Source organism: Ailuropoda melanoleuca, chromosome 7, assembly GCF_002007445.2.
Source record: "Ailuropoda melanoleuca isolate Jingjing chromosome 7, ASM200744v2, whole genome shotgun sequence".
NCBI lineage: Eukaryota > Metazoa > Chordata > Mammalia > Carnivora > Ursidae > Ailuropoda > Ailuropoda melanoleuca.
The window spans coordinates 18,697,350-18,709,999 of record NC_048224.1 but is presented as its reverse complement, the minus strand read 5'-3'; the positions used below and the strand labels follow the sequence as shown (position 1 = coordinate 18,709,999).

At 42.7% G+C, this 12,650-nt stretch overlaps 1 protein-coding gene across 2 annotated transcripts in view; it reads right to left on the bottom strand.

Moving 5' to 3' along the window:
- Positions 1-12,650, bottom strand: part of TEK (TEK receptor tyrosine kinase) — a 94,567-nt gene that overhangs the window by 8,279 nt on the left and 73,638 nt on the right. Inside the window, exons 13-18 of one of the 2 annotated variants that reach the window (XM_002925947.4) lie at positions 11,141-11,440; positions 9,184-9,338; positions 7,322-7,532; positions 4,856-4,966; positions 2,640-2,830; positions 1,907-2,020 (exon numbers count right to left, since the gene is read on the bottom strand). In XM_002925947.4, coding sequence (XP_002925993.1) covers positions 1,907-2,020; positions 2,640-2,830; positions 4,856-4,966; positions 7,322-7,532; positions 9,184-9,338; positions 11,141-11,440 — 1,082 coding nt within the window. The remainder of the gene's footprint in view (positions 1-1,906; positions 2,021-2,639; positions 2,831-4,855; positions 4,967-7,321; positions 7,533-9,183; positions 9,339-11,140; positions 11,441-12,650) is intronic. The other variant, XM_011233257.3, reaches the window with a different exon arrangement.

Below are 12,650 nucleotides of genomic sequence, written 5' to 3'. Positions count from 1 at the left end.
AACCAGCATTCTCCTTGGGGATCTGAGGACAGCATCCAAACAAAATGTGTAGGTCATGGTCTAAACTGTGTCAGTGCCTTCCCCCCCTCATCACCCAGAGCACTGCAGCCCCAAACACCAGAGAGAAGCAAGGGGAGGGGCACCCAAAGCACTGCAGCCCCAAACACCAGAGAGAAGCAAGGGGAGGGGCACCCAGAGCACTGCAGCCCCCAAACACCAGAGAGAAGCAAGGAGAGGGGCACCCAGAGCACTGCAGCCCCCAACACCAGAGAGAAGCAAGGGGAGGGGCACCCAGAGCACTGCAGCCCCCAAAAACAGAGAGAAGCAAGGGGAGGGGCACCCAGAGCACTGCAGCCCCCAACACCAGAGAGAAGCAAGGGGAGGGGCACCCAGAGCACTGCAGCCCCCAAACACCAGAGAGAAGCAAGGGGAGGGGCACCCAGAGCACTGCAGCCCCCAAACACCAGAGAGAAGCAAGGGGAGGGGCTCTGTGAAGAAGACTGCAAGCTTCAGGTCGCTCAGGAGGAGCGGTGGGGGGGGGGAGTGTAATGGATGAGTGGTGCGTCCTGCTTCTTTAAGACAAGACCAGCCCGTCCATGGAGAAACAGTGCCTGCCTCGGGTCAGGCAAGTTCAGAAAAGCTTAGAGAAGAAAGTATACCTGGAAGCCAACCCTCAGGGAGTCGCCTATGGCTTCTGCAAGCATTGACACTGATAAGCATCGGGGGCCCCACTGGAAGTGTGTGATGGTCCCTAAGGGCCAAAGCGGCCCCACTTCAAACCCTTATCCAAAAAGGGACTGGAAAGATCCAAAATGGTTATGTTCACTGGGCTAGTTATTGTATAAAAATATGCAGGTTTGTGGAAGGCAGTAAGTAAAAAAGGAAAAATGTGTCAAGGGGGTGAACTAGGTCATTTCCCTTTCGAAACATTCTTGAGTATTGTGTTATCTTGTCAGTAACTAAAATAAGTGTATTGGGGGAAAAAAACAAACAAACCCTGAATAAGGGGATACATACAGAAGCCCGAGCCTGGCTGAGGCACTTAGTTACCCACGAACATAAAGGGACCATGTAAAAATTGCAATAGTCCCAGGAAAGCGGAACCCAAGCATGTCCATCAGACCTAGGAAAGGGGGAGCCATGCCACTAGGGTAGAGCCACCAAACACATGTGATGACTACAGGATGGGTCAGCCCCAAGGCCCTGCACCTGCCCGCCCATGCAGGGAAAGCACAGGGCAACGCCGTGTTGCGGCTCTCATGTCCCTGGAAGGAGTGATTCTGGGGCTTTATGATGAAGTTCTTTTTATGGTGAAGTTCTCCTGGAATCTTGTACTTGAAGATTAAATATCACTGTTCAGGAGAGGAGGTATCATCAGGTGAATGTGGATCGGAGGTGGGCTTAGAGAGACAGTGGAGAACTTTTGGTGAAGAGGGACATCTTCTGTGGGCTTAAGAAGTTACGAATTTCTCTACAGGACCTCCTTGTGATTGAGGAACCTCATTAACTGATTTCCTTTATATTTGGAAAGTATGTTAAATGTCTTTCCTGCCCCTCCTGTGCTTGCTGTGCATGAAAGGGGATGGAGGGAGCTCCTACGAGGTTTCTGGGTGAGACACGTAGGAGTCTGGACTGGACACAGAGCAGAGTCCCTGCACCACGAGGCCTGTGTGTCCCATCCCTTGGCCACAGGCCACAGTGGCTTCTCCACTGGTAAATGTGGAGCCCTCAGTCATTTCAGGAGTCAAAACTCTGAAAGGATGTTTGTCGGGCCAGGGCATTATCTCCTGGGGTACACAGGCAGGTGCCTGAGTCACCAGAGAACAGTGGCATTCCAAGAGAAGGGCCATGGTGGGGGGGTGGGAAGGGCTTGGAGAGTATGTTCTCGGTCTCTCTCCAAACTTACCATCGTCTTTTTCACATATACTTCTTGACCTCGGGATAGTCCAAAATCTGCTATTTTGGCTACATAGTTTTCACCAACTAAAATGTTCCTGGCAGCCAGATCCCTGTGAATAAACTGAAATTTTAAAAAAACATCATGTATTTTCCACAGTTTTGCTTGTTCACTTCATTCTGCTGACACAAAGCCACTGGGGCAAGAACTTTGGGAAACAGACAAGAGAGGAATCCAATTCCCTTTAAGTTCCTCTCCAAAATCCTCAGTGGATTTTGCCCAATGACCCGCCATGTCTTGGGAGAAGCATTTCAGGGGGAAAAGAAAAGAGAGGAGAGGGGAGGGGAGGAGAGGGGAGGGGAGGGGGAAAAGAAAAAAGAAAAGGAAAGGGAAAAGGAAAAGAAAAAAAAAGAAAAAGAAAGAAGGAGAGAAAGAAAAGAAACCCAGTCACTAAACCTTCCTGTTGCCATAAGTCCTCTGCTACCGTGCATCATTGGGACCCAGATAAGGCTAAGATGGGTCACGGCAGCTCACCAAACGCATTTGGCTGAGATTCAACCCTTTAAAAGGTTCGGCTTTAACTTCTGTATAAATAGAACAGTAACAAAGAGATAAAAAGTAGGGAGACTGTAAGGGGAAATACTGGGGAGGAGGACTTGAAAAATGTAGAAATTCAACTCAACTCTGATTCTGGAGAGAATTTCAAAGGAAAAATGTCCAAAGCAAGGTCCTCACAACAAACCTGTTTCTGGCTCAAGTAGTCCATACCCCGGGCCACGTCTGCTGCGAAATGGAGGAGCTGCTGGGAGGACAGTGTGGAGGCGGTGCTGTTGGCGATGGCGAATGCCGGATCGGTCTCCAGCACTCGGCTCTTGCGCAGGAAGTCCAGGAGGTTTCCATGGGGGGCGTATTCGATGGCCAGGTACAGGTAGCCTGTGGGGAAAGGGAGAGACACTACCTTCTCAGTGGCCCTCAACAGCTGTGAAATTTCTGAGATGTGCTATGGTCCTGGGAACTGCTTATAAAACTCAATATCTAAAAGCAACATGTCTAGCGGTACCAACCCTGGGAACACTGGCGACAGGAGGAAGAGAAGTTCCATGCTCCTGCCATGCTTAAAGGGCACCATGCTTGAAGCCAGGGTCCCCTCTTTCCCACTCCCCTCTGTCCTGCCACATGTGGACTAACACGGAGACTTCCTGAATGCTTTCACCTCCTCAGTAAGAAGAGTAGAATGAAATCAATACGTTTGCCTCCAGAAGATCTAGGATAGCTGGTCCACATCACCTTTTATTTTTATTCAGTATTCATTGAGAACTAATATGAGCCAAGCATATTATTCCAGTCTGTCTCTAGCTTTTCTTGAGATTATTTTTAAAAAAATAAGAAAAAAAAAAGATTCAGTATTCATGGCAGAAGGACCCCCACCAGGCAACTTTCTCTCTCCTGCTTCTACTCTGTCCCAAAAACTCATACTAAGTCACTCTATTGCTGATTAGGTCACTGGTGAGCAGAGTCTGATGTCAGAGATTGCATTTTGCTTAGAGAAATTAGAAAACTCAAACTTTTAGAAGGACAAAGCAACAGGTGTTTGAAGAACTTGGTTTTATTCCAAATTATTTTCTTCTTTTTTAAAATAAAATTAATCTTTCATAAAAACATTGATCTCTAGAATCAATGAAAGGTAGAGTGGTTATACTGTCTTTTAAAGGTAAATTTTTTTTTGGTATACCATTTTTTAAAATTAAAATGTCAAATGATTTTGAACCTCAAACACTTTCTAAAACATTGAAGTTCTGGGCAAAAAAAAAAAAATTCTAGCACTGTACTGTAAGGCAAGATACACCTCGATGCTTTCTCACTTCCTTACTGAACTATAAATTTTAAGAGCCAACCAATTATGTGCTAAGATGATGACAGGGTAAAAATTTAAAAGACAGATAGTTTTCTGTTGGTGGTGGTTACTTTTTTTTTTTTTTTTAGCTTTCATTTATTGCTGTTCCATGCTGATTACTCTTTTCAGGAAATAGCTCAAAAATAAATGTCATTACTTCATTATTTAACCTAAGGGACATGATCTGGCTTTCAGAATTATACCCTTATTGGATCACAGAATGATAAATTGTTTGAAGCCCCAGTATTTTTAGTTTATTAAATTGAGGAAAAGGAAGTAGTCTCTTTTCTATTGTTGCTGTTTGTGCTGCAAAGTCAACAAGAGGTTGTCAAGTGTGTAAATAATTGCTGTGTGGAGCTTTTTTGTGGGAGTGAACTTTTCCATGAGAAATTACGCGTAAGCGTAGCTGCAGAACGTACACGCAGACAGCATGCAGAAGTAAAGTCACAGAAGTACTCGGTAACATCTGAATTAATAAGTTGAACTTCAAGAGTATGTGCGACATAGGATAGTTGTAAATCTCCACCATAATTGTACCAGTAATGGTTTGGGGAAAAAATAAAGCTCAATCAGATATAAACTTATTATTGTTATTATTCTATCCTAACCATCACCAGTGCTTTCACATTACAGGTGATTATTGGCATTCGTGGATTTAACATTCAAAGTATCAGTGTCTTGGGTTTAGAGGGGAAAAGGTAGGCAATTAAGAAGAGCCAATGAACTTCTCTCTTCCTGGTGCTGAAGGCTCCCCCGATCTTCCTAAGCAATTGTAGCTGAGGAAACTTCTGGATCAGCAAGGATGGGAGTGTGCAGCAACCATGGGTACCTTTGAGCAGGAATGGTGAACTACATCAGAGGCCAAAGATCCAACCTCAGGACCTACCTCCAAAAAGATACCAAACCTCAGCACAATTTATAAATGGGACTAGACATTCGGATTGAAACTGCGACTTAAAAAAATGGGGAACATTCTTAAGATTATTATCTTTACTGATTTTAACATGGAATGTGCCATTTCAAAAAAAAAATCTGGCAGGAAAGATAGGAAAAGAGCATCTTACCACGATGTTCACACGCTCCCAAGAGATTGATGATGTTTGGGTGGTGGCCAAGTTTACAGAGAACTTCCAGTTCCCCAGCGAAGTCCCTGTGGTCATCTTTGGAGGCATATTCTGGGAAGAAAGTCAAGAGTTGTGATCCCTCTCTGTTAGACCTCTTTAGAAATAACTGTCCTCTCCTCCCTTCAGAGGACCTTCAGAGGCACTGAGTCACCATCAGGTCTGGAAAACTGTACAGAAATCAGAGATTACTCTATAGAGGGTACTTGGTACTGGTGACACTTTGGGCTAATACTTCTTTGTTGCTGGGAGCTATTCTGCACACGTTAGGACATTCAATAGCATCTCTGGCTTCTCCTACTAGATACCAGCAGCCCAACCAAACATGTACCCAGACACTGCTGAATGTCCCCCCAAGGGGCAAAATCACCGCTGGTTGAGAACCACTGCTTTAAATTTTTCCTTGTTTAAACTCTCAAATACCCTGTGAAATGAGCTGGTAGCGATGGAGCAGCCTCCACTTAAGACTCTAGTTATTCTAGTGGAAGCCGCTGTCCAGCAACTAATATGCTGAGCAAGAGAACCGAAGTTTTAGAGCAACAACACAAGGAATGCTTACACCTTCCTTTATTATAATAATTTTAACTTGCTTTTCCACAAATCAGTCCCGCTAAAATATAAACTCAAATCCAACAGCATTTTTATAGAAGTGCTTGGTGGTCAGGAAACTGAATTGTGCTTGTTTCTATTCTTTTCATCCTGCCTCTCCATTAGCACTTGGATCAGAGGAAGAACAGCCAGGTACCAACCAGGCTGAAGGGAAGGCTCTCTCTGGTTGATGCACAAACTGATCAGCTTTGATCAGTGACAGAGTGCTCTTACTGTTTTTTGAAAAATAATATTGCGTAGGAAAGGTGGGTGAAAGGGACAGTTGGGTGCTGCTAGCCCTGTGCATGCCTGAATGTGCTTGGAAATTACAGGAATGTTTCATATGGGCTAAGGGTACCCATAAAACTAGCTAATAGGCAATCTCAGGTTGGAGACCCTGTTCATACCACAAGAAGCCTGAGGGTCAGTGCCTTGAGAGCATTTTTAAAATGAAGCTCTTTATAATGAGGTTGTCTCCCTACTTTGGTAATTGTCCTCCTTTGAATGCATCACTCTCCCATCAGACAGTTTCTGCCCTGATGCCCCATTTAAGCTATTTTACCTCTTCACATGGGCATGAGACAATCAGGCTCAGGCCAAATTTTAAAAGCCCTGGTTTTACAAGATTCTACACCTTTTCCCTCATACTATCCTTGCTGTTCCCCAAAACTCCCCATGACTAATGTAGCAAAACAGAAAAAAGATTTCTGGATAATAAGCAAGATTGTACGTGTTGTGTGTGTGTGTTTCAAACGTACTATCTCTAAGTACAGACATAATTTTATTTTCTTTTTGTCAAGAATGATTTAAGGAGATTTAGGGTTAATTCCAACTTTAGGCTCAATATTGCCATCAAAAAGGAAAACCTATCAGCAACCTTAGAGAGCCTGCTCTGTGAGGCCGACCAACAACAGTAGTTAATGACATTCCCTGCTCTGACACACGGCTTTCCAAGCCCAGATGCCGTACAAGCAACACCGTGGCTTCACAGTGAAGCCACGCATCAACTGCTCCTTCACACAGAAGAGTACACAGCTCGCACCACCAGAGAACTAGTCATTCTGCTCTCTCAGAAGATGTTTACTACCCATCTTGGTAAGTGGGCAGGCACCAAGCAGTCCTGAGATGAACACAACTAGAAAAGATTGAGTTGTTCTGACCTTAGATCAGTAGTTTCCAAACTTGAGTGTACAGAAGAATCACAGAACACACCTGTTAACACAGATTCTCACACGTCACCCCAGAAATTCACACACACTAGACTTGACAGTGGGAGAAGCCAAGGAGATGCATTTCTAACGTCTCCAGGAGCTTTGATGCAGATAATCCATGAAGACAGTGTTTTGCAAAGTGTGGTCTCCAAACCCTCAGCATCAGCATCACCTGTGAACTAATTAGAAATGCAAATCCTCTGGTCCTCTCCCAGATTTGCTGAATCAGAAACCCGGGTGGACCCCAGCAGTCTGTTTTTAACAAGCCTCCCACGTGATTCTGATACACGCTCAATTTTGAGAACCATCGCATCAAGAGAAACAGCATCGCTCCTCTAAAGTTACCAGTGTGTGACAGAGAATCTGTATTCTCACATCCCAACGAGTCAAGACAGTGGCATTTAAACAGCTCATGCCTTCATATTTGTGTCCTGATCCTATCACTGGCTGACCTCAAAGGAACTATCACCTGCCACTGCACAGAACAGCTGTATTTGACATCATGCCAACTTTTTGTTTAAATAATGTAAGACCATAGCGGAAAGATTGGACAGGAAGTCAAGTTTTCTCCCCACCCTAGTGAAATGCTGACTTGATCTCAAGCACTGACCTTTCATCCTCTTGATGGCAGCGTCCATCCGTAACCCATCCTTCTTGATGCGCGCCTTAAGAACCTGGCCAAAATTACCCTCCCCGATCACATCTTGAAATTTGATGTCATTCCAGTCAAGCACTGGATAAATTGTAGGATCCGGGTTGTTTTTGGCCTTCCTGTTCAGGGCCAGAGTTCCTGAGTTGAACTGCACAGCTGGTTCTTCCCTCTGGAGAAATAATTTTTTCAGGGTTTTGTGTCAGGATTTTTCATAATTCTAACGTGCATAAATACTCCTGGCTTATATACATACCAGTAAAACAAAAATTAGATTGTCTATCTAATTCTAGAATGCAGATGGAAATAGGTTTCATCTAACAGGCTGTCTAAAGGGCTGCATGAGGTAATTCTAGGTCTCAGGTGAAAGGCACGCTCCAATCGATTAGCATTGTCTGCAGAGTGCAAGACAGAGGGCAGTAACAGCAAGTATGCCACAGGATGGCACAACCCCGAGTTAGTCACACTTGAGTTTCTACTGAGCTGCGGAATGAGCAGGTGCTCAGCTCTGGTTTGGAAAAGAACTCAGAGATCCTGTCGGGGGCAGTAACAGGTCGTGCCTCCGTAAGAGCTTTCCTTGCATTGTCTTGGTCTATTCTTGACTCACTCTCTCTGACTTATCCTAAACCTTAGACCCTCTCAAGCCCACTCTGGAGCAGACTCTGGCCCCAGCATGACAGAGGCTTAGAGTAAAGCCCAACATAGCATCACCTGTTCTGCTGAGTCTGAGAGGCTGCTGACATACCATGACAAAGCTCCAGCACTCCCAGCCCCCTTGCTGGTCTTTCCTTTCCAGTGACAGCCTGAGTTGAGCCAGCTCCAGCATGGAGTCAGATAACAAAGCTCCCCTTGTCCTCCAAGGAGGGGACTCTCAGGGATTTGTGGATATGAAGCTACACCTCATCTGGAACGTCTAGCTGTACTCAATGTTCTATACATGGAATTGACAAAGTTGGGTACGAATTCATCTTACAGAGCTTGAAACCACAAACTAGAGAAACGTTCAGGCTGTAGCATACCAAAGGACTCAGGGTGTATATGGTCAGGTATGATTTTGTAAACCTTGGTTATTAGTCAAAATTTCTAGATGAAAGAATGAGGCAGTGCCAGGTATTAAGAGCTATGATGACAGACTGATGGGTACAAAGGAATGGAGACACACATGTATATAAAATTCATATATGTTGCACATATATATGAGGGATAATAAGACTGTGGGAGATAAGAAATAGAAAATGGGAACTGGAAATAGGAAATGTGGGGAAAACTTGCCTAGCACAATACATCGTTACCCATCACACTGAGGTCTGGTTATACCCATGTCCTTCCTTACCAACAGCATTCAATTCTTCATATTGCAAGATTGGTCTCCTTGGTGACTTATCACTAGAATGACCATACATCTCATTGTGGCAGAGCAATAGTTTTGTTTTAACCCTGGATTCTTAGATAATTATTAAGAGCAATTTTCACTCTCAAAATCATTCAGGATTGGACAACAAATTATATACTCATGTTGTTTATCTCCCATTTCATAATGGAAGTGAAAGAGAAGATAAGACCTGACTAAGGGAAATATCTGCTTTACAAGTACATTTCCTGGTCCACATTTTTTTTTTTTAAAGTAGGCTCCACACCCAGCATGGAACCCAATATGGGGCTTGAACTCGTGACCCTGAGATCAGAACTTGAGCTGAAATCAAGAGTCAGACGTTCAGCCAACTGAGACACCCAGGCATCCTTCCTGGTCCACATCTTTAAAGTGAAGATTCAGCATATATGCAGACTTTTACTTATTAGCTAGTAGGAAGAGAAGGCACTACCACGTTTTGGAAAGCTTGGGCCATTCTCCTTTGGACATTTGCCCTCTTCAACTGCAACATGATAAGGAAGGCCAACAGCACCGTCAGGCAGGTCATTCCTGCAGAACCAAGGATGGCTATAAGCAGCATCTTCCCACCTCCAAGGTCCGCTGGTGCTGCGCAGAACAGGAGAGAAGCAGCAGGGTTAGTTTAGGAGAGATAAGCCAAGACCATCTATGGGTGACATCACAGTATAACAGAAATGTAATGGCAGCCCTGGCTCTGCCACCTAATTGCTAAGGGACCTTGGGCTCCTTGTTTATATGTTCTGAAACTCAATGGAAAAAAAGTCTGACCCACAGGGTTGTTATAAGACCTAAAAAAAAAAAAAAAGGAAAAGTGCTAATTATTAGTTATTACCATTTGCCCCACTTTTATTTCCAAGTAGAGGCCCAACCAGCAGCACATTATCAAGTAACAGTGAGAATGACTAACTAGACACAGGACTTTGGGAAAGTGGCTAAACTTCCCTGCATAATTTCCCCAAGTAGAAAAGATGTTGAGATCTAAGATGCTGAGCTAAGAGTCTATAAGATATTTTGCTTTTTTCCCCCCTTGTTTAAAAAGCTAATGTAGAAAATCTAAGAATACCATTGGAAGAATGAAGGAAAAGGGGAGGGGAAGGAGGGAAAGACAGAAGAGAAAAAAAACATTAAATTTAGGGCTCAAGTCAAAATAAACTATTGAAGAATCTGCTCTAACCCATTTCTTTCCCTCAAATAAAATTAAATAAATTAAATAAAGTATATTTTTCTGAAAAACAGTATGTAGAACATGACCCTATCTTCTTACAAGTATTCTTTTCTGATTATCTCTTTTTCCTTCTTTCTAAGCATGGGTGCATAAAGACACATCTGGAACAGAATGCTGAGGATTTTGTTGTTATTTGTTATGTCTTGTTTTTAACTTCTCTGTTTGTATTTATGTATAGTTTGGATTTAGGGCCTGTATACATTTTACTAAAACACAAATAATTGTAAAAACAATGCATTTATTAAGGGTCAACTGAAAGCTCCAACTCTCTGTAATTGGCAGACTCATCATTCCTTGGACATTCCAAACATATTCCAAAGAATCAGCCTGAAAATAAAGCATGTTTCATTTTATTTCTTAAGCCCTAGGTAGCCCTTGAAAATCAAGTTTTTATTTACTACTATAAGATTTTCTGTAAAAATGAACTCTAGCCCAGATTATAAATCTGCAACACTTCCCATCTAATGTCACTCCATGTTCCCTTGCACGTTGCAGAGGGCTGCAGGTGCCATTGCAGACAGACTTCAAAGGGAAGGCACTCCAGGAGTTGCAGCCCCGCCCACCCTGGTCTCTTGTTCACTTGACTACATTCGACTGGTATTATCAGTCAGGAACACTGGGCACCTTGTGCTTAGCACTCTGAGGGGGTCTCCATCTATTTCAAAAAGCTTACTCTCACTGGAGTGGGGGGTTAGTGGTGGATGTGGAGACACCGCAACTTGGATCCAAAAAGAAAAAACAACAACAACAAAAACCCCAAAACCAAAAAAACCTTAGAATTGCGTAGTGTCATCAAGCTAAAAAAGGAGTTCATTTGCCAAAGAATGGAGTTGGTTCTTGGAGCCTCCAACTGAAGCACCCACGCAGGCCTGCCTTCTCTAAGCAGGTTCCACGTTCTTTTTTCCATGGAATCAAATTCACATCCTCAGAGCTTCCATTGCAGACCAAATGGGCTAATTTAGTCTAAGACTTAAAAGAAAATGGATCAACAGGGTATCCCTACCAGGGGCATTTTCATTTTAAGAACCTATCTAGAGATGGTGAAGCCTATTTGGACAAATGAATTATGTCATATGACATACATATGAGGTAAATGTCTTAAGATAGTGGGGCTTTTCTGATATGCTCCAGAAATAATTCTAGGTAAATACCCCACTCTACCAACCTTGAGATTTAGAAAGGGTCATCAGTTCATGAGAAAAGGTTGGGTTGCTTGACCCTATGTTGTTCTCTGCAAAAATGTCCACCTGGTAAGCTGTTTCAGGCTCTAGACCCTTGAGCTGATACTGGGTAATGGTGGCATTCTTGATCTTCACGTCAATGTGCTGGTCTTCATCCTTGCCCTGAACCTTATAACGGATGATAATAGAAGAAATAGAATAGCCATCCAAGATTGTCCAAGAGATCATGGCTGAGGAGTCTGTGATGTTAGAAATCTTGATATTTTCTGGTTGAGGAGGGAGAACTAGAAATTTAAAAAAAAATCACTTAAGTTACACTACCATCTCTTAGATTATTATGCTTTTAAGAGATACTTACTGTCAGCTCATAAACCAAGAATGGCAAATATGTGTTTTCTCGGGTGGTAATTCCAATCAATTGGAAGTAGACTCCATGGAGACTTGACAAAATGGCACAAGACAGGAAAATGGCAACACATATACCATCACATATTTTCTCATCCTTGCATTAAATTAAGACATCAAATTCTGTTACAAACAGTAGAAATTGGGCAAAGTGTATCAACAAATACATCATAAAGCAGAAATCCAAATGCCCAAGAAAAGATACTCAACATTGCTAGTTATCAAGAAAATGAAAACTGAAATTAACGGTGGGGCACCATTTTTAACCTTTGAGATTATGAAAAATAAAAAGTTCTCCAGTATCAAGTGATATAGATATAGGGAAAGAATATATATACAGAGATGGATGTAGGGAAAATGGTACTCTCATATACTCCTGGACATCATACACATTGAATGAGAAACATTGCCTATCAGTTCTACTTCTGGACATATTCCCTAGGAAAGCTCTCACACCTATGCTCCTGGAGACAGGTATAAGGATGGTCACTGCATTTTTGTTTGGGATAGTTTAAAAAAGGAAGGAAGGAAGGAAGGAAGGAAGGAAGGAAGGAAGGAAGGAAGGAAAAAGAAAGAAAGAAAGAAAGAAAGAAAGAAAGAAAGAAAGAAAGAAAGAAAGAAAGAAGAAAGAAAGAAAAAAGAAAGAAAGAGAAAGAAAGAAAGAAAGAAGAAAGAAAGAAAGAAAGAAAAAAAGAAAGAAAGAAAGAAAAAGAAAAAGGAAAGGAAAGGAAGGGAAGGGAAGGGAAGGGGGAAACAATCTAAATGTCCACCTCAAAGGGAATGGATAAATAAGGCGATATAGTCATAATATAGAATATTACGCAGAAGTTGAAAAAGATTGTCAGATCTAAGCAATGAACATGGATAAGGTAGAAATCAGAGTGTTTACTCCAAAAATCAAGATGAAAAATGGTATGTATGCATATTTGCACTTGTGGATGAATCTAACATATTGACCTGATTCAACCTTGAATGGAAAGATACACAGCATATTCATAATTGGTTTGTCTCTGGAGAGCTGGCCATAGAATGAGAGTAGGGATGACAGTCCCAAGGGGCTTGTGATCTGTCTGTATTGTGCTTTTACTT